The sequence below is a fragment of the Pavona decussata genome, unplaced genomic scaffold, assembly GCF_977016875.1.
Source record: "Pavona decussata unplaced genomic scaffold, jaPavDecu1.1 SCAFFOLD_245, whole genome shotgun sequence".
Taxonomy (NCBI): Eukaryota; Metazoa; Cnidaria; class Anthozoa; order Scleractinia; family Agariciidae; genus Pavona; species Pavona decussata.
In genome coordinates, this window is record NW_028145650.1 from 101,524 (window position 1) to 122,088 (window position 20,565).

A 20,565-nucleotide genomic window follows, 5' to 3' on the forward strand; every position below is an offset into this window, starting at 1 on the left:
CACGTTGTTGTTTTGCAGAGGACGGTAAAGAAATGTACCAAAATGTAAAACGTACGTGCAGAGCGATTGTTTTTGCTCATTAAGCCCATTGTTTTGTGCATCCTCGTTTCTTAAACTCCCCAATCTTCCTCTCTCCACGGTTTTCGTTCTGGCAGACGAACAGATCTCTGGAATAGGAAAGAGGCTGGGGTAAGGAGAGGGAGCTGGACATTATCCTTAACATAGGACAGAGGGCTGCGATTGAGCTGAGTCTAGGACAACTTCGTTCAGCTCTGACCAGGATAGCAGCCCTCCCCCGTTGACTTTGTAGAATGCGCGTATAAAGAGGCCCACTAGTCGCTTAAACTGACCGCCCCACCAGGGTGCTCGACTCAGGTTGAATCTCCAAGTGATCTTCTCTGATGCTAAGTAACCTTGAACGTAACCTGCTCGTCTTTCTTGTTGTTGCTCCCATAAACATTCCCCCGTTATCCAAGAATATTTTCACCGGTCGTCCACGTCTAGCAATGAAACGTTTCAAGCTTGAAAGGAAGGTGGTGGTTTCCAGATTTTGCAAGACTTCCAGGTACAACGCTCTCGTTAAGCTATATACATAAAGCACCAGGTAGGCCTTCCCTTCCACTCGTGCAGACTTGTTGTACTTAATCGGCCCAGCGAAATCCACACCAATAACTTGAAAAAAGGGAGCTAAGGCCTTTGTTCTCTCTGGCGGCAATTAACCGGGAGGTGGGGTCGCGAGAGCAACTGGTTGGAAACGTTTGCATCCGTAACACTGCCTGATGACCTTCTTCACGAGGCGCCTTAGACGTGGAATCCAGAACTCTTCTCTTAGTTTAGCCATTGTAAGGCCCACTCCCCCGTGGAGTGTGACCAAATCTGACATCATCACCAGCTTCTTGGTGTAGGGGTGAGTATCTGGGAGATAAATAAGGTAATCCCCCAGAATTCGTCCCCGGCACTCCAGGAGCCCCTCCCTTCCTTCCTGCAAGTTTAACTGAACACTGTCATCGCCGAACTTAATTCTCTGATCTCTTTCTGCTCTCTTGCGCTCACGTAATCCAGAAGTGCTTTCTCTGCCCCTCCTGTTCTCTGCCTAAATCTCCTCAGTTGATCAAAGGGGGGGGGGGGGGGGGGGGAGCAGGGATCACGGAACACTGGGAGATCAGAGGGTTGGGCCATGGGACAGGGATTGCTGGTCTGGATCAATTTCAGTTCAGTTATCTTTATTCCGGAATATGTAAGCGGTGCAAATTAGTAGTTTTTGAATTGACAAACACCATCATAATGCAATTAAAACACTGGAATAACCACACACCGTGACTCGTTCTAGGCTGCTCCTCGGCGTTCGTGACATGCTAAGTAGTCGGTACGGAACGTGACATGAAAAAACTCTCAAAATTGCGTTTTCAGCCCATGCCTGAACAAAAACTGTCAAATTTGACGTCCGTGAACAAGAAAAATCCAACAGAATTTTTGGTAGTTTAGTAGACTTGCTTACAAGTCGAGCTTAGAGAGCGCGAAGCGCGATCGTCAGAGCTCGAGCGAGCGAGCGCGGAGCGCGAGCGAGCGAGAGCTCGCGTCAGGTCCATTCAATGAGAAGCGAGCAAGCGACTTTGAGAAAGTCTAGTAGTTTAGCTGTACAATGTGATGTCACAACTACAAGAAAAATAAGCAGTCAACAACTGCAGCGTTGCGAAATCAGAGCGTTGAAACGTGTAACAGTGTGTAGTGCAAAGTGTCTCGTTAGCTTTACGCCCGCAACGCGTTCGTCGGCAATACATTACATGTTGCAGGAAAAAATGTCTTGTGTAACAGAACTTTAAGTTGTGGTTTTAATCAATAACTGTAATTTTACATTTATACGCTCAGACTAAAGAAACAGGACAATTGCAGTTCTAAAAGACTACAAAGTATAAGCGATCAAGACCAACATAGATAAAACCACAAAACGTGCCCCCGATTGACTCGCGATCGCTGCGTTCTTCTCTGTGGGTTTCATCCCAGTTGCCTCCATGATCAGATTGTACTTTCTTCGTAATATCCCGGTGGCGGTGTGTTTTAAGTTCGCGTTCAGACCTGAACTTGCGTCGTCTTTGTCACGCCAGGCCCACACAATCCAGACATCAGTGTTACCCTGAAAATTTAACACAGGGCAAAAGGAGTTAGTGGGTACTGTTTCAATTTGTCTTGGTATACCTTGAGAAATGCAGGCAATCAAAAGGTGGATTAAACAATGCCGTCTATCTGAAAGTGCCACTCATTGCTTACTTCGCTGTTTTTTCCTTCATTCACAGCAGAATTTCGGCATCAAGGTTTGGTTTGAGCCCAAATATATTTCCGGGATGTAATCGAAATATATTTGAAGTGACTCTCTCATAAATCTGGCCTCAGAAATACTCAGTAATCTTCAGAACTGGCGTCTTATTGTCAGGTTAAAGGCAGTTTGTTAAAATTACTCTTGTAGAACTCTTCGAAAATCATAGAACTACTGCTCTTTGGAAAACGCCGGAGAATTTTGAAAATTGATCCGTACTCAATATGGCTGATGCTGAAAATACCCCCACTAAAAAGTGGGTTTGGAAAGATTCATAATTAAGCCGGAAATATTCGGCCCATTTCTGAGTTCGCTTTCCGAGTTTTGTTGTAGTCGTGGTAACGTAAACTGAAATTTATATTTGGAATGTGAGAACTCTTACGGCAAGAACTGATGTCTGCCCTCGAAGAACAAGCCGAGTTATAAAATACCACTTACAAAGGCAGCAGTCCAACAGAGATAAAAATAAAGTAGATTGGGTGCAGGTTTTAGCCTGCACGAGCAGACGCCTAGGCCGGAGTGTACGTCAGGTTTCCTCATAGCTTTTTTACGGTATAAAAGTCTAAAATATAATACTGACCAGAAATTGAACATCTTTGTCGTCTCCATCTGTCGTTGTGTCCCTGTCAAACTGCACATTGGTATATCCATTGTCTTCAGTAGCCTTGATCAGATTGTAGTCTGGCGTTGGATCTTTTGATGGTGTAGTTTTAGAGGTGCTTTGGTAACCCTTTCAGGATAAAACGAAAACACCACTTTGTAGTCAGGGAAGAGATATAAATAAATTACTCTGGAATAATTTGCATAAAAGCATAAAATGATTAAACACTTAAACAACTGTAGGGTGGGTGTCTTGCTGATTATGCGGCAATTCGAAAGAAGAGAATATTTTTTAAACGATGCAATTTTAGATTGGAAGTTCAAGTGGACGGCTTTAGCTACTCAAGCACAAATCGTCTCCTCTTAGTCAAGTAAAAGCACAATCTTTAACTTACATCAAGATATGTTGTCGTGATAGAGGTCACTCCGCCAACAGCACTGTCGTAATTCACCATGTTTCTTCCATCAGCAGATGTGGTAAAACCCACCGCACACCAGCCCGTGGTTTTACAAGTCATGTTGAAGGTCAGCTTGTCATTGTTATAGGTCCATTGCAGCTTGAAATTTCCGTCACCGGAATCAACGCTGGCGTAATTCAATGCATCGACTTTAGGAAAAGCGTAACGAAGCAACACTAGCACAGAGATAGCGCAGATTTGGGATATAAACGGCATGGATGCAGCTTTCCTTGGTCGTGAGATTCTGAACCTGGCGATAACAATAACTTGGGTGATCGTTGGAGTCGTTATGGAAACCCAAGAATTTCGTTTTGTTGGCGTGGCTTAATCTCATATCAGTTGACTTAGAAATAATCCTATCATATTTTTTGGAAAAATACACAAAAAAGGTGCCGCGATAACGGAAAATCATGCGCAAACTCTCTGAGCATCCTAAGCTGCTCCAGATCACTATTCTTCCCCTCTGAAAGGAATGAAAATTATACGTGTCATATTTTCCCTGGGATTATAAGTGGGTTGACAGCTGTGGAAGAGCCTTATAAGCTCTTCAGAAAGGCGTTATTTTTTTAAACTATTGATTGGCAACTGTAGACAGCATAACAAAACAAACAGTACCCTTTATAAGATGGAATGCTTGTGCACGTAATCAGGCTCTGATTACTAAGAAAATAAGACAGAGTTATAAACAGTGGGCTTAAATTATAATTAAATGGAATATAACTGACGCTTTCTTATAGGTCTTTTCCGTTGCGGAAATCTTGGGAGGCAAAGAAATTTGCCCAAGAAAGGTTTCAGTTTGAAATTCAATCAGAGGATAAAATTGACTCGTATTATCCTTTAACGAGCGTGCGTGTGTCATTGTTGAAGTAAAGTGTTTTAGCCGAAGTTTTCTGTCATCTATGTAAAGTGATTGACTATATAAAACTTTTGCTTTAGACTTTTTACCAGTCAGCTTTGCCTCAGTGACTTGTACTAAATCCAGCTAGTGATCACAGAGGAGGTATTAAACAAGAATGATCTTTGAATTTCAAGTCCAGGGAAGGGTGCTCGAAAGCCGATTAGCCCGCTTAATGCGTAATAAGAAGATAACCTTGCTTGAGAATCTCTCCTTTGAAAGCACATGTCAAGGCATGGATTATTAGGATCGTTATTTAACCCTTTCATTCTCAGGAGAAAAGAACTTTGGAGAGACGAACCGCAGCTTACCGGAAATTCCAATGACAAATATCTGAGCATATTTTTAAAGCCAAATGGAGGCTCACTATTGTGGTTTTTATCCTTCAAATATTTTTCGCAACATGTAGCAACGAGCTTGAGTATTTGAACATTTCGTTTAAGAACAGGTTACCGTCAAAAACGTTTAGAGTGCATGTTGATTTCTGATACTGCTTTGTCGACCAGCAGGTTTATCTCTCCTTCTGTCACAAAAGCAAACCGTTCCCCCATCTTGACATTAATTTTAATTGTAAACAAGACGCGCCTTGAAGTATTTGAAATTGGGGAATATCACTTGTGGAATATCATCGGATATTCCCCAGTTTTAGCTGGGGTATATTCGGTCACGTGAGGCGTTTAGACCAATCGCGCGCGAGCGATAATATTTGATGGATTATTATTATTATTATTATTATTATTATTATTATTATTATTATTACTATTATGGCGGCTCAAATTTGAACAAAACCTTTTTTTTCAGAAACGAGATGCTGTCACAAGTTAAACATTTTCAGTAAAACACGTGCGTCTTGGGATGTTTACTCTGAATTTTTGCTGGCTGATTTTCTGGCATAATTTAGAATTTAGGCCTTATTGTTAATTATTTTCTGACGTGTTAAACTTTTCTAAGTCAATTTTTTGTAAGTTAAATATTTCAAAATTAGGACTTTTAACTTGTAAATAGAAACCTGTTTAGAATATGTTAATAAAGAGATTATTATTATTATTATTATTATTATTATTATTATTATTATTATTGTTACTAGTAGTAGTAGTAGTAGTAGTAGTAGCAGAAGTAGTAGTAGAAGTAGTAGTAGTAGTAGTAGTAGTAGTAGTAGTAGTAGTAGTAGTAGTAGTAGTAGTAGTAGTAGTAGTAGTAGTAGTAGTAGTAGTAGTATTGGCTCGAAGAAAAACCCGTAGCAATAGCCCTTTATTCCTTCTTCTGGCAATTATACAAACTCAGAACGACATCAGTTTTAATTTAGAGAAGCAATTCGCACCAAGAAACAAAGAGTATAACATTAAGACTGTGTTACGTCGTCTATGAAATTTATTATTCACTTGGAACGTCCTCATACGCATGCGTGATTCAGCTGAGTGGAAAAAATTAATCCCCGGTTGATGTTTCACTAAAGACATGCTCTCCATTTTACTATTTAACACAAACCGTAAAGAAAAAAAACAATCACAGTTATGGCTTCCGTTTATAAAGTCAAAGTGCACACGATCAAGGCCATTATAGCAAAAGGCAGAACACGTGACTCCGTCACACTCGCCGCGTTCTTCCCAGTTGCCTCCATGATCAGATTGTACTTTCTTCGTGATATCCCGGTGGCGGTGTGTTTCAAGTTTACGTTCAGACCTGAACTTGCGTCGTCCTTGTCACGCCAGGCCCACACAATCCAGACATCAGTGTTACCCTGAAAATTTAACACAGGGCAAAAGGAGTTAGTGGGTACTGTTTCAATTTCTCTTGGTATACCTTGAGGAATGCAGGCAATCAAAAGGTGGCCGGAGAAAGCATTGCATATTTGACGGTGTCATCCGTATTACAGTTTAAATGTTAATCGTCAAGAGAGGATGATCCTCGCTTGGTGTTGTCGGGGGTGTCATCCGTATTACAGTTTAAATGTTAATCGTCAAGAGAGGATGATCCTCGCCTGGTGTTGTCGGGGGTAGCGGGGGTACCTGGTTCGAGTCCCGCTTTCTAGTCCAACTCTTCGGCCCGTCTTGTAAGTAAGCTGGTCTGCCTCCTGCCAGTTGGTATTTTTAATCGTTTATGTTCGATTTGATTATTTTTTCCAGTTATGGGAGTGGAGTGTAAACTACAAGCGTTTTTGAACTGAGATTGAGGCACTGGCTAGCAAAATCATCATTTTTTATGCAGTGATAAGCGCAGTTGAAAAATAGAAACCATTTCTGACCCTCCTTCCCTTACGACAGTTTACACGAGTTAATCATATGTTAGGCTGTAATTTTTAATCGAAGAATGAAAAATGAAGGAAGGAGTTTTGTTTTGAATACATTCTGAAGGAGACTGGAACCGAAAAGAACAGGAGACACTCTTAGTGGGCTGGGTTGGAAGGACACTTTCATAAGTTTTATTTTCTTAATAATAGGTAAATAAAAAAAGTCTAACCAGAAATTGGACATCCTTGTCATCGCCATCTGTAGTAGAGTCCCTTTCAAACTGCACACTGGTATATCCATTTTCTTCAGTAGCTTTTATCAGCTTGTAATCTGGCGTGGGATCTTTTGGTGGGGCTCCAACAGAGGTGCTTTGGTAACCCTGTAGGCAAAGAAAAAAAATGCTTCAATCAATACATTTTCGCTTCCCCAGTTCAGAATCTGGGGGGAGCCTGGGGACGAATTTGGATTCGTGATGGTTTGTGGGATCGAGGAAGTCTTTTAAAACATCAATGAACAGGAGAGAAAATCAGCTGCCAATCAAGAATGGTATGCAAGATGATATGCAAGCAATTACGTTTCCAGGCTAGGGTCAGTAATTCAGAAGAATGAACTGCTCCGAAGTTTAGACAGTTGATCCATTAGGAACCTTGTCAAAAGGTGTGAATGGGTGGGCAAACCTTTTTTAAGAGCATTTTTTTATAGGCCTCGTCTCATACTACTAAAGAACCACTAGGAACGTAACTGGTCAGCCATGAAAAGATAATAAAACTATATAACACAAGCCTACAAGTACAGTATTTTTCATGCCTTGAAGATCTGGTCATGCTCACAGCCCTGTCTTACTAAATACCAATGGTGACCGATAGGTAATCGACGAAAGGAGGTTCGCAAAACTGTTGTCGACTTGCGTCTGTGTCAACAACAACAACAACATCATTAAAACGAGCAAAACACAAAAAAAGGTAAAAATATTATTTCTAAATCGAAACCTATTATCGTCGGCTCATCGGCTAGACAAACTACTAAGGTTCGGAAGATAGGAAAAACTCTTGCCGTCACGTAGTAATTGTTAATCCGGCTTGCATGCCGTTATTACGATTTTTGTTGTTGCTTCGATTTCGTTCTTCCCTTTCATCTGCGGAACATCGTAAGCCACCTTTCATGTACCACATCTCCAGTGAGAGTTAAAAAAAACTTACATCTAGATATGTTGTCATGTTAGAGGTCACTCCACCAACAGCAATATCGTAATTCACCATGTTTTTTCCATCACCAGTTGTGGTAAAACCCACCGCACACCAGCCCGTGGTTTTACAAGTCATGTTGAAGGTCAACTTGTCATTGTTATAGGTCCATTGCAGCTTGAAATTACCATCACCAGAATCAACGCTAGCGTATTTCAATGCATCGACTTTAGGAAAAGCGTGATGGAGCGTTGCTAGTACCAAGAAAACGTAGATTTGTGACGAGAACGCCATGGATGTAGCCTTGCCGGTGCGCTTTTGAAATTCTCGACAGTCTTTTGAGTCTTTTTTTCTTTTCGGTATCAGACGGCGCCTAGCACTTTGTCAAGTTTGTCAGTTTTGTACTGGTGTCAGACAGTACCAGACACTTTGTAACCGTTCAAAGTACCTTTTGTTGTCATTATCTGTTATCACCGTAGCATGCGATCTAGGTATATCACGTTATTGCCAAAACACCACCTTAAACGACGTGCCGAGTTTTTTTAAAGTTGCTAATGGTAGGATAGTTTTATAAACTAGTTTGCGAGGCCTTCATTTTTACTAGGTGCCATAAAATTCCAACTTTAATCCCTCCATAAAATATCCCCTCCTCCGTCTCCCCCTCCCTCCCCCCAAGGTCGGCTAAATCTCATAAACATCCTTCCGATCGACAGCAGCCCGCTTCAGGTTGTTAAGACCACCCCTCCCCCCCGTTTCAATGATGGGAAAATGGCGCGTTTTGCTTTGCGCGCGAAATCATCATTGATTTTGGGGGGAGGGGGGGTTTAATTTTTCATTTTATTCTGTCCAAGATTGTAGCCTCTTCATTATTAAGTTCTCGACTAATTTGAAAACGCAAAATTTCCTCCTTAGTTATAAACTGAAGCTCCCCGAGAGTAAGCCCTCAAAAGATGGCGCTTATGTTCAGATATTATGGAATTCTTCGGTTCAGGTGAGGTGATCGGTATATAAGAGGACTGGATCAAGTACCTAATAACCGCCACCCGGTTTTGTATCTCGTGACGTACGTGGTGCAATGAGAAGGCGCGAAAATAATATTGGTGGTCTTGCAAAAAAGAATAATAATAATAAAGTAATAAATATTTTTTTTAGTAATAATAATAATAATAATAATAATAATAATAATAATAACGATAATAATAGATATAAATAATATTTCAGTTATTATAGTTTGCTTTCAAGGACTTTGAGATCAGCTTGAATTGCGTTGAAGTGCATTTAAAGTTAGAGTTGGAAAGGCGTTTTTACATTCATTAGAGGGGGTTAATTTGAGGGAGAGATCAAGAAAATGTTGAATGCCGGCGTCAACAACCGATGAAAAAGCCAATCGAGCCTTTACGTATCAATATGCACCCAACGATATTGCTACCTTAAAAAAATTTCTACGTAGTACAGCGGCAATTGAATACATAACAATGGATACCACTCAATATTACAAATGACGGTACGATTTCTGTTTTAACCACACAGCCTCTTCTTATGGCTATGTATAATGCAGTTAATTATATTGACGTGAGGTAGTTTCCATTTACAAAGTGGCTATCCAATATAATATAGTTATATTAGCATTGACCTCCTGTACAGCAGTTTGTACTGCCCTTTTTCTACAGTACGACTAATGACATCAAGGCGAATGAAGTCTAAATGAGAGAAAAGGCCCTTAAATCTCCCTAATCTTTTACCATACCAATTGACGCCGGATGGAACTAGCTTTGTAGCTCATCGTTCAAAAACTCTGTATGACCTAGTCTTGAAGCCTGAAGTGACTATAAGCACCGCTAGTAATCCTCCACTTACCTCGTTAGGTATCTTACCTATGACATATAAACTTAACAGCCGAAAGCAGGTTCTTGTTCAGTACGAACCCCCAGTTTACTGAGGTCGAAGTCCAATGCTTTTATAGCTGGTTAATCTTAGATCTCCGCACCCCTAAATCACTCGACCCTAAAACAGAGTCGAAACAAATAAAAAACACAGTAAAATAAACTTACATCAAGATAAGGGACGTTGGCGTCGACACCACCGACAGCAATATCGTAATTCACCATGTTCCTTCCATCAGCAGTTGTGGTAAAACCCACCGCACACCAGCCCGTGGTTTTACAAGTCATGTTGAAGATCAGCTTTCCGTTGCCATACGTCCACTGCACCTTGAAATTACCATCACCGGATTCGACGATGGCTGGATTCAACGAATCCACTTCAGAAAGAGTGTAACAAAACAAGGCTAGCACAGAGACAGCGTAGATTTGGCTCGCGAATTCCATGGACACGATTTTGTTCGACTAGTTTTTTATGTTCTGAATAACTCGAGAGTACAAGTTGTTTACTCTCTTTTCAACGTCGGTGGAATGTGCGGCAACTACATGCGTACAAAGCTTTATAAGTAATCCATTGAGCTATTTTAACTAACGAAAACGGAAAAGACGGATATTGTGCGCAAATCTATTTTTTTTTGCATACGCACGATACAAATAAAAACAACATGCCGTATTTTCTTTTTAGCTCTGGGAGACTTTACAATTTCACTCTACCTTCCCACCTCGATAACTCTTACTATACCGAGAGAACAGGAAATATTTTCATTGTGCCTTGAATCTATAAAAATGAAAATCAGTTCTATTTTGCACCAATTCCCGTTGTGGGGTGACACATTTTATATATAAAATATTGTATTCAGCCTATGTGTCTTTTTCAAAAAGCCCCCTTAAATTCAAGGCATGGGGCCAATAACAAGGAAAATACCGCAAAAATACTTTGTGGGATGTAAAGCAGTTATTTTGTCTTGACCAAGAAAAGGTGCAAGAGAGTTGGGTGGATTGAGATCGTCTCGGCCGATGGGTGCTTGCCGTTCGGTGACATTTATTTCAAAGTTTATTTAGCTAAAGCTGCATGTCGCGCTGTAATAAAGCTTAAGTAGATCAGTACGAATGGAAGATTCTTTCCGCGGTTCCTCCAGTGCCAAGATTCAAGAATTTCCAGCGCGAAAAAGCCACGGAAAGCCCCTTCTTTCTGCATGGTCGTCCATGATGTTGGATAACTACGTGTAAGCAATTTGACTCTGCAGACTTTTCCGTAACAAAAAGGCTGCTTCCATTCACTGCCTTTACCTTTCATTCATAAATGTCTAAACACGAGTATAATAACTTACTTTACGAGATTAGTAAGAGAATTGATTCGACAGAACTGGAAAGGTTAATCAGTTAATTGTCATCTGCAAAGACGACTTAAGTAGCGAAAGACTGAAAAATTAGCATTACCAGTGTTCTTGCATTATTGGAAGAACCGTGAGAAGAATAATCGCCTCAGGATTGACCACTGAGACATTTTGAGGGACATATTAACACAACTAAAAAAGCGATCACTGCTTAAGAAGGTGAAGACTTTGAAGTGAGAAGAAAAAGTTTGTTTTGCCAGTTGAAATTTATTCGTTTGCTGCCCGGCATTCCGAGAGGGGTGGGAGGGAGGGAGGGAAGGGGTACTCCCCTGAATTTTTTGGTGGGGGCGTGCGGTCCGGTTCTTCAAACCCTAACCTATTGTAAAATACTTATTTTCCAGTACCCTTTTCTACACCTGGCCTCTACTTAGTGGTCAAATTCCTAGAGGAGAAGGGGTAATTACGTAAGTCTGCTTGCATGTAACGAATTGAGGTAGTTTAATATTCACAAGAAGCTCTTGTGTTTCGAGATCTGGGAGAAATTATTACGGGACCTTACCTTGGAGGAAGAGAAAGACAAGGAGGGAGGGGAAGGGCAAGGTAAGGACAATGGACAAAGGGTATTTCCGTCACATAAAACAAGTTACCAGTTATGGTATGATCATAAGTGTGTAACTGTGCCCTTCAGTAGTTGTGGAAAGGTAAACTGGGCTGTTGATCACTTGTGCTGAACTTGAGAAAGAGAGTTTCGGCTTTTGGAAGCAATTCCTGGTCGAGCACAAAGAGACAGACGGTCAACATTTCTTGTCTATAAAGCTTACTGATATTGTCGGCTAAAACAAGATAAGGTGTCATCTCCAATAAGCGCACGCCCTTTTGTCTGCCATAAATAACAAACATTTTCAGTTACCATAAATAACCGGCAGTGTTTGTCATTGAACGCAAAATACGTCCATGACAGGTTGAAAGCTGGTGGTGTTAAAACTAGTATGAATACGTATGTCCGGACGTCATATTTGACTGCAAGGTTGAGTTTTCTGTGGTAGGCGTAAGATGACTTCAACTCGTGGAGAACGCGGTAGAGTATAGACTTATTGTTAAAACCAGAAAAGTAACGATACTGACAATAGACCATTCCCCGTTTTTTTTTTTCAACTTTTGATAAGGACCAGCTAGCGAACATCCATCACCACTTCTGGAAAGAGCGCCTTATAGTAGTAAAGTTGCCAAGTTTGAAATCAATATGTCAGAAGCGTGCCGGCGGCGAAGATTATAGCTCTACAGTCGCGAAATTTTACAGAAGTTTGTATGGTGGGGGGCACAAACTTACTCTCCACCATACAAACGTCTGTAAAATCTCGCGACTTTGCAGATGCATATTCTCGTGAAGCCACATTCCACCTAGAGCCGCATCGATAGTTTCCCTACCAAAAGCATACTCCTGGCAAAAGGAGAAGTCACTTGACATCCCACAACAGGATAAATAAGTTTGCATATTTCCCCTAATTCCTCACGCTGACAACTGACTAATGTTTGCATGTGTACGAAGCAAGCGCGAGACGCGAACGAAAGCTTTCGGGGAGAAGGGACAATTTTTTCGCTTCTTTTCGACTTTGCGTGCCTCCAACGCTCTCGATCAGAGAGGAAACAATTGCCACGTAGGCTAGACAGTTTGTATATCACTGCGGACGGCGCGATTAAAGAAAAAAACGGCGAGGAACAAATTTTTAGTTCAAATTTGATTTCACACCATCGGTTCAGTTTTGTTGGTTTAGCATTTTAGTTTTCAACTTTTATTTTTTAACAGTGCCTACAACATGGGTCATAAACAAGTAAACGTGGATTCACTCTCTCTTGCTTTAACTGTGACTCCGCCAAATTGAGTTCGTCCAATAGCTACCTTCATTTCAGAGAAAGAAAAAAAGTTGGCCTCTAGAATCGCAATATTGCGTAAGATCCGAGCGTGTCTACCTCTTAAACAGCGACTTCAGTTTTATAATAGCATTATTCGCCCTGTTATGTCTTACGCTAACGTTGTTTGGGCAAATTGCGATAAAGAGTCGGTTCATAGGGTCTTAAGATTGCAAAAACGTGCGGCACGCGTTATTTGTTATGCCGATCACATGACACCATCAGTTGCTTTGTTTAACAAGCTAGGTTGGATCCCGTTTTATGAGCAACATAAGATTGATAAATGCACAATAATGTATAAGCGAATTAATGGGACTTTGCCGAATTATCTAAATGAACACTTAATTTTAAATAATAAGCGGCACTCCCGCAACACTAGATATTCAAGCACTAATGCTGTTTGTCCTAAATATAAAAGAGAAACAGAAGGAGGACGCTCTTTCGCTGTTTCGGCAACAAGACTGTGGAACAGCACACCAATTGAAATTAGGAAACTAAATTCTGTAGCATGTTTTAAAAAGAACATGTTTGCCAAGATTTTTAAGGAACAACAATTTTTGCATCATTTCATAATTTCATAATTTATTTTTTATCTTATAATCGAATCATGTCATATTTTATTTTAACTGTATATGTATATATTTTAGCTTACAGTATTTTAGATTGTAAATAGTTGTGAGGGCCACAAGTTTATTAGCCTTTGGCTATTAAGTGCCACCCTCTTTAAATAAAGGCTTTACTTACTTACTTCCTTAGAAACTTCGTTAAAGGGAAAAGTTGAAGTTGAAGTTGAAGAAAACGAGGAAACCGTGCGCGAGGTTCACCAAACTAATCTCTTTTTGGCGAAGTCGAAGACAAATTGAGAGCTTCGAATCACTTAGCTTTAGTAGTAAAAATGCGTTTTGATAGTTAATGAACTTGGTGTCTCTACATTAATCCAATTTAAACGGACATTGTCACAGGGATTTTGCTGTGTTTTGGACAAAACTGCAACAAATATTTAGCAATGTAACTTTGCTCAAACAACAATTGCTTTTAGAGCACTAAACAGAAAATTTTCAAGAGATTCATCAAAGAAAGGACATTTAGTAACCAGTGTTTAGCGCCTTTAGCACAAGCAGGAAGAACTTGAAAAAACTTGCCAGTTGCAATCCATTTGCATCCTTGCCACCCTCAGCTAAACAGTATTGACTCTAACTTCTGTTAATTGATAAAGTAATCGTTTACAGAACTGGACCATTATTTTAATGTTTCCTTTATTACAAATGTGTTTTTTTTTTTGACCGATTCAAAGTGACACTACTACTAGGGTGACATTGCCGCTTTAAGTTTGGTCTCCTACGAACCGTTTGGCTTTGCGACGTCACGCAACGCTCCTCCCCACAAGGAGGAGCGTTGCATGACGACTAAAATAACGGCTGAGCAGGAGACTATTTAAGGGTGCGTTTCTTTGGGAAAATTCAAGATTGAATTACTGGGGCATGTTTCTCAAACGTCCCGGAAAATCACTGGGCCCGGTAAGTATGTTTTTAAATGTTGTCTTATCGGGCCCGGTAAGTTACCAGAAATGTCGAGAAACGAGTATCAGATCCGAGAGTTTTAAAATGGCGGCAAGTTCGTTTTTGTTTTTCGTAGAGATGCTCGGCCGTTTGCCGAGGAAATTGCACTTACCTTGGTCACTCATGGCGGGAATGTAATGGCGAGTGTGGATACTTTGGATTTAAAATCCATTTTTGGATTTTAGCAAAGAACCGCAATATCCGTTTTAGGATTTAAAAATCCGAATTCGGATTTTCCCAAAGAAACGCACCCTAAGTTAGACGTTACATAAAAGGACTACACAAAACACAGCAAGCTAGAGACAGAATGGAAAACATGACAACATAAAATCCCGGCAGACTCGCTGCATTCGTAACTGGCGTGACCGGTGCTGGTGTGGAGGCTGGTTTGCAGACTGAAATGGTGACTGGCGTGCAGACTGGCTTGATGAATGACGTGATGAATGACGTGATGACTGACGTGATCACCGACGTGGTGACTGGCGTGGTGACTGACGTGGTGACTGGCGTGGTGACTGACGTGATGACTGGCGTGGTGACTGGCGTGGTGACTGGCGTGGTGACTGGCGTGATGACTGGCGTGGTGACTGGCGTGATGACTGGCGTGGAAGACATTCCAGCGTTCATTGCCTCCACGATCAGGTTGTACTTGCTCGGCGTTCCGATTCGTCCTCTGAGAGTGTGTTTATTTGACGGTGACAGACCCATATCGGTGTCTATGATGCTATGTAGACCCCACATGATCCAAACTTCAGTGTCATTCTATAAATTTAAAGAGGGACTGAACCGATCAAGACTCTTATCTGTCACGCCATTAAAAAAAAACAAATAAAATGAAATGATAATAACAAATGTACAATCTAATACAATCATATCACTCAGAATGACCTTGCGTTAAGAAAATATACAAACATAAAACATATTTACATTAACATTCTTAGGCTATGGCTTATAATAATAATAATAATAATAATAATAATAATAATAATAATAATAATAATAATAATAATAATAATAATAATAATAATATACTAAAGGCAGGTTACTTGTATCTGCTTCGAGTTCTGATTGGTCAACTATAAATAGGTGCCCGGATTTGTTCCCTGCACTGTTTGCGTCTGTTGTGATTGGCTAGAGTAATAACTTTGGTTTTGGTTTTACGGTACTCGCATGAAAACCGCTCTAAATTTCAACTCAACTCTTCTAGGTAAAATTACGATCATTAAATCTCTGGCAGTATCGCAAATTGCCATGTTCTATCCTCTCTCCCAACGCATCAAGGTGCAATTAAAGAAATTAATTCTTTGTTGTATGATTTTCTCTGGGATAAAAAAGGGGATAAAATCAAAAGAGTAGAAATGATTAATGACTACGATAAAGGGGGTCTCAAGATGATAGATATTCATAGTTTTAATGAATCTCTAAAAATGAAGTGGATATAAGGTTACTTAAATAATGATAATCAGGGAAATGGAAGCTTTTCGTTGATTACTACCTCCAGAAGCATGGAGGCAAAGCAGTGTTTTCAAGTAACTTTAAACCGCAAGACGTTTTACAGCTTAACCTAAAGGATCCTTTTTTGAGGGAATTTATGGAACACTGGACCAATTTAAATTACAGAGAGAATAACCTTGATTTTGACTCTATGTTTTTATGGCATAACTCACTAATCAGAATAGAGAACCGACCTTTCTTTTACAAAACCTGGTTTAAGGCAGGGGTAACAGAAGTTAAAGATCTACTTAACAAAGATCAGACTTTCTTAAGCTATAATGTATTCATAGATAAATATAATATTAAAACTAATTACCTTGAGTACTTTAAAGTAATATCGGCGTTAAAACAATTTAAGAAATCATGCTCACCAGTCTTACACAACTCTCTTTCAAATGATATAGCGATTATACTGTCTCATTCAAATATTTGCAAAGAATTTTATAGACGCCTTGTCCAAAAAAAGGCTTCCACACCATTGCGGAGTGAAGGAAAATGGCTTTCTGAAGGGAGTATAGTTCAAGATTCGATCATTAAAAGGAAAAAAAACTTATTATTTACCATTCCTCTGTATAAGAGAAACAAAGCTTAGAGTATTCCAGTTTAAGTTTCTTCATAGACGAATTGCTACAAACGACTTTCTTTGCAAGATAGGTATAAAACAAGTCGACACTTGTTCTTTTTGTGGTGAAACTTCTGAAACTCTGGTTCACTTGTTTTGGTACTGCAAACATACTCAGACATTCCGGAAAAGTTTATTTGAATGGATATCCCAACACCTTCAAGATTTGAAAGACATTTCTCTCTCTCCCACTCTCTGTCTAGGCTTAATTAACGATGTCTCACATCTACTTTTACATCACTCACTTCTTATTGCTAGACATTATATATCCAACTGTAAACTGAGAAACACCATACCCAAGGTGCAACTATATAAACAATTGCTCGTGAACTCCATGAAAATTGAAAAGCAAATCGCTTTAGATAATAATACCCTATATTATTTTAAAAAGAAATGGAGCCCATTCAAGAACGCCCTCCAGTCCCAAATGATCAATTAAAATTCAATAAGTTAATAACGAAGATTAGTAAGTAGGCGGTAAGCTATATTGCTGTACATGGTATGAAATAACGATTGGATGTAATAAGGTAGTTTAAATTTAGTCGTTAGTTAGTATATATGTTAAGTAGCCGTAATTGTAAGGAGCGAAAGCCATTTTACTGTCTGGTATGTGTTCAATTGTAATTAGAGTCTTGTATCGTTAGTAGACAAGCGTAAGTAACCAGTAAGCACTGTGTTGTAGGTAGAATACTGTATTGTCCAGTGATGTATTTAGCCCGTAATGTAAGTGAAGTAAGTAATATATTTTTTTGCAAATAAATGATTGTTAAAAAAAAAAAAATTTCAATTTCAACGGGCAGGATTGTTTGTAGAAACATTCATTAAGTATGATGCTTATCCTGAATTTTAAAAGCCGGAAAGAGAGCCCTGATCAGCTGTTAGGCTGCCCCTGTGAGAATTTAATACAGATATTTGTTACTTACCATGAACTGTACATCGTTGGCTGTATCTCCAGTCATGGCAGGCCTGTAAAACTCCACCATGGTATATCCACCGGATTCTGTAGCATTTACCAAGGCCAGGTTTTGGCTTGCATCTCTCGCTGGTGCTGACGTATCCGTGTTCCAGTAATCCTGTCAATAAACAAGAGGATGAGTTTGCAATTTAGAAAAAGGTTTGAAACATTATCATCTGAAACATGTGTCAAAAATTTCCAAACGGGTTCCTCGCTTAAACGAGATCATGGTAGCTATCATCTGTTACGCCCTAACAGGCCTCTGGTCTATAGCTTAATTTTAAAACTTAATTACTATCATAAGGTTTTAATGCTCGGCTTCCATGCAAAGGAGTTTTCCGAACACTGAGGTGAATGAACGCCGTCTCGAAGTGTCACTGCGATCGAGTTGTTGTTTCTAAAGCCCTGCATAAAAGTACCAACTTTCAGTCGGCTACCGCGTGTGTAGATTTAGCGAATTATTGACTAACAGTTACTTGGATGCGGGTTGAATCCTTTGTAGTGGCCACATTCTGTTTTAGATCTCAAAAAATCATGGATCATCTGGCAGAATCCCTTAAGAATTTCTCGGCCAAACTGAAATTTAGCGCTGTCTGACAAGCCACAAACATCACCTGTCGGTACACTGATTTCATCGCAGTATTAGAAATAACTTCAACTGCCATTTTCAAGCCGTAAGTGAGTACTTATTCTTTGGATCAATTTTTCCTGTTTTAGATCTTAATTTAATTTTTTTTGTTACCCCACGCATACGCAAGTAAAATTAAATGTTGTCTTGCATTGTACTTGTGGCCTGTCTCCACCGGGATTTTGCGAACAATGTTAGATGTTATGGAGCGAGCCATGTTAACAAACCAACCGTGCACTGAGTCTTGAGTTTATTGCTTTCTCTGTTGTTTTATGGATGGCTTAGAAATCTAAAAAGCATTAAGGAAATTCCGTCCAAGGGTGAATAAAAGTGCAGTGTCAGTAAAATTTCGCCAAGTCATGCCGGCAAGTCGTTTTCATGCACAAAGCTACTGATGCACGACATAACCGAGGAAGTATTACCACTTAGAGGTTTCGCTGCGCTGTGTCCTTGCCAATTTGAAAGGAGCTCTAGTAAAGAAAGGATTGAAATAACTGCGAGATCGAAATCTTCATTTTTCCTTCAGATCTTAAGCGCGAGCGAAATATATAAATTATTCTCGATCACTCGCTTTGTGTCTTGCGTAGACTAGAAAACCGACCTCTTGAGCTGGACAGGCAGTCATAAAATGACATGAATATGTTTGGCTGTGTTTGTGTGAGGGAGCTACACCAAAGTCAATAAACACGTTACCGCAGGCAAGATACAAATTTTAGCGCCCAATTGATAAACTGAGGCAGATAAACCAGGTTAGAAAAACCGCGCTTATCGCGTTGCTTAAGCATTTGATGATCACCCTTAAAATACAATGTCACAATTGTTGATAAACTTACATAGAGATATCCCATGTTAGAGGCCACGCCACCAACAGCAATATCATAATTTACCATGTCTCTACCATCGCCTTCCGCGGAAAATCCGACCCCACACCATCCGAGGCCTTTGCACTTCATTTTGAAATGCAGCATGTTGTTTCTGTACGTCCATTGCAAAACGAAATTGTCACCGGCTTTAACACTGGCGTAGTCACTGTTGGTGACTGGCGTGATGACAGGCGTGGTGATTGACGTGGTGACTGACGTGGTGACTGGCGTGATGACTGGCGTGGTGACTGGCGTGGTGACTGACGTGGTGGACATTCCAGCGTTCATTGCCTCCACGATCAGGTTGTACTTGCTTGGCGTTCCGATTCGTCCTTTGAGAACGTGTTTAGCTGACAGACCCATATTGGCGTCTATGGCGCTATGTAGACCCCACATCATCCAAACTTCAGTGTAATTCTACAAAGTTAAAGAGGGACAGAACCATCAAGATAGATAGGTAGATAGATAGTTTATTCTGATCAAAATCGCAGCCAGAGGCTAAATCAGATTAATCGTTACAATAACAAAATCTAATAAAAGGTAAGAAAAATATAAGAAAAATGTAAACTATACATAAGTCTCTTATCTGTCACGCCATTGAAAAGAAAATAAAAAAAATTGAATAAAATAATAATAATAATAATAATGACAATAATAATAATAATAATAATAATAATAATAATAATAATAATAATAATAATAATAATAATAATAATAATAATAATAATAATAATAATAATAATAATATACTAAAGGATGGTACTTGTATTCGCTTCGAGTTCTGATTGGTCAACTAATAGGCGCCCGGATTGGTTCATTGCGCTGTTTGCGTCTGTTGTGATTGGGTAGAGTAATAACTTTAGTTTTGGTTTTACGGTACTCGCATGAAAACCGCTCGGCGAGTACCGTAAAATTTAGGCTAAATTTCAACTTAATCCAAACGAGCAGTCATGTTTGTAGAAACATTCATTAAGTATGATGCTTATCCTGAATTTTAACAGCCGCGAAGAGAGCTCTGATCAGCTCTTAGGCTGCCTTCTGTGAGAATTAAATTCGGATATTTGTTACTTACCATGAACTGTACATCGTTGGCTGTATCTCCAGTCATGGCAGGCCTGTAAAACTCGACCATGGTATATCCACCGGATTCTGTAGCATTTACCAAGGTCAGGCTTTGGACTGCATCTCTCGCTGGTGCTGACGTACCAGTGCTCCAGTAATCCTGTCAATAATCAAGAGGATGAGTTTGCAATTTAGAAAAAGGTTTGAAACAATATTATCTGAAACATGTGTTAAAAGTTTCCAAACGGGTTTCTCGCTTAAACGAGATCATGGTAGCTATCATCTGTTACGCCCTAACAGGCCTCTGGTCTATAGCTTAATTTTAAAACTTAATTACTATCATAAGGTTTTAATGCTTGGCTTTCATGTAAAGCAGTTTGCCGAACACCGAGGTCATGCAACTGAAAGTGTGTCGAAGTGTCACTGCGATCGAGTTATTGTTTCTGCCCTGCATAAAAGTACCAACTTTCAGTCGGTTACCGCGTGTGTAGTTTTAGCGAATTATTGACTAACAGTTAATTGGATGCGGGTTGAATCCTTCGTAGTGGCCACATTCTGTTCTAGATCTCAAA

At 39.9% G+C, this 20,565-nt stretch overlaps 4 protein-coding genes across 10 annotated transcripts in view; 1 reads left to right on the top strand and 3 right to left on the bottom strand.

Annotated features, from left to right (window-relative positions):
• Window positions 1–1,814: 1,814 nt before the first annotated feature.
• LOC146457142 (DBH-like monooxygenase protein 1 homolog) lies at window positions 1,815–3,679 on the bottom strand. Its single transcript, XM_085092260.1, has 3 exons — window positions 3,310–3,679; window positions 2,895–3,044; window positions 1,815–2,134 (listed from the first exon to the last, which is right to left on the bottom strand). The coding sequence occupies exons 1-3, from the start codon at window positions 3,586–3,588 to the stop codon at window positions 1,904–1,906; spliced, it is 660 nt and encodes a 219-aa protein (XP_084948386.1). The 5' UTR covers window positions 3,589–3,679; the 3' UTR covers window positions 1,815–1,903.
• A 1,832-nt stretch (window positions 3,680–5,511) lies between these two features.
• On the bottom strand, window positions 5,512–10,078 carry LOC146457143 (DBH-like monooxygenase protein 1). 2 transcript variants are annotated; one of them, XM_085092262.1, is made up of 3 exons: window positions 9,734–10,078; window positions 6,728–6,877; window positions 5,512–6,008 (listed from the first exon to the last, which is right to left on the bottom strand). In XM_085092262.1, exons 1-3 carry the CDS (start codon window positions 10,007–10,009, stop codon window positions 5,793–5,795), a joined length of 642 nt encoding a protein of 213 aa, XP_084948388.1. In that variant the 5' UTR covers window positions 10,010–10,078; the 3' UTR covers window positions 5,512–5,792. The 2 variants fall into 2 exon arrangements, with proteins under 2 accessions (XP_084948388.1, XP_084948387.1); XM_085092261.1 differs by lacking the exon at window positions 9,734–10,078 and adding an exon at window positions 7,698–8,131.
• Window positions 10,079–11,952: 1,874 nt separating this feature from the next.
• LOC146457144 (uncharacterized) lies at window positions 11,953–13,587 on the top strand. Its single transcript, XM_085092194.1, has 2 exons — window positions 11,953–11,977; window positions 12,811–13,587. The coding sequence occupies exons 1-2, from the start codon at window positions 11,953–11,955 to the stop codon at window positions 13,389–13,391; spliced, it is 606 nt and encodes a 201-aa protein (XP_084948320.1). The 3' UTR covers window positions 13,392–13,587.
• A 597-nt stretch (window positions 13,588–14,184) lies between these two features.
• The window catches only part of LOC146457145 (uncharacterized), a 42,952-nt gene continuing 36,571 nt past the window's right edge, over window positions 14,185–20,565 (bottom strand). For 2 of the 6 annotated variants that reach the window (XM_085092251.1, XM_085092254.1), the window contains exons 8-11: window positions 20,004–20,153; window positions 18,902–19,348; window positions 17,409–17,558; window positions 14,197–15,131 (exon numbers count right to left, since the gene is read on the bottom strand). In XM_085092251.1, coding sequence (XP_084948377.1) covers window positions 14,634–15,131; window positions 17,409–17,558; window positions 18,902–19,348; window positions 20,004–20,153 — 1,245 coding nt within the window. In that variant the 3' untranslated portion in view covers window positions 14,197–14,633. Of the gene's footprint in view, window positions 15,132–17,408; window positions 17,559–18,901; window positions 19,349–20,003; window positions 20,154–20,565 lie in introns of all 6 variants that reach the window. The other 4 variants (XM_085092252.1, XM_085092250.1, XM_085092253.1 and 1 more) reach the window with 4 other exon arrangements.

Excerpts from the sequence above, each read along its gene's own strand:
- LOC146457143 (XM_085092261.1), bottom strand. The coding sequence starts at position 7,976 with ATGGCGTTCTCGTCACAAATCTACGTTTTCTTGGTACTAGCAACGCTC. Across the intron at positions 6,878-7,697 it reads ACATGACAACATATCTAGAT|GGTTACCAAAGCACCTCTGT; the intron begins GTAAGTTTTTTT and ends CTTTGCCTACAG. Across the intron at positions 6,009-6,727 it reads ACAAGGATGTCCAATTTCTG|GGTAACACTGATGTCTGGAT; the intron begins GTTAGACTTTTT and ends TTAAATTTTCAG.
- LOC146457142 (XM_085092260.1), bottom strand. The coding sequence starts at position 3,588 with ATGCCGTTTATATCCCAAATCTGCGCTATCTCTGTGCTAGTGTTGCTT. Across the intron at positions 3,045-3,309 it reads TCACGACAACATATCTTGAT|GGTTACCAAAGCACCTCTAA; the intron begins GTAAGTTAAAGA and ends TTATCCTGAAAG. Across the intron at positions 2,135-2,894 it reads ACAAAGATGTTCAATTTCTG|GGTAACACTGATGTCTGGAT; the intron begins GTCAGTATTATA and ends TTAAATTTTCAG.
- LOC146457144 (XM_085092194.1), top strand. The coding sequence starts at position 11,953 with ATGACTTCAACTCGTGGAGAACGCG. Across the intron at positions 11,978-12,810 it reads TTCAACTCGTGGAGAACGCG|AGAAAGAAAAAAAGTTGGCC; the intron begins GTAGAGTATAGA and ends CCTTCATTTCAG.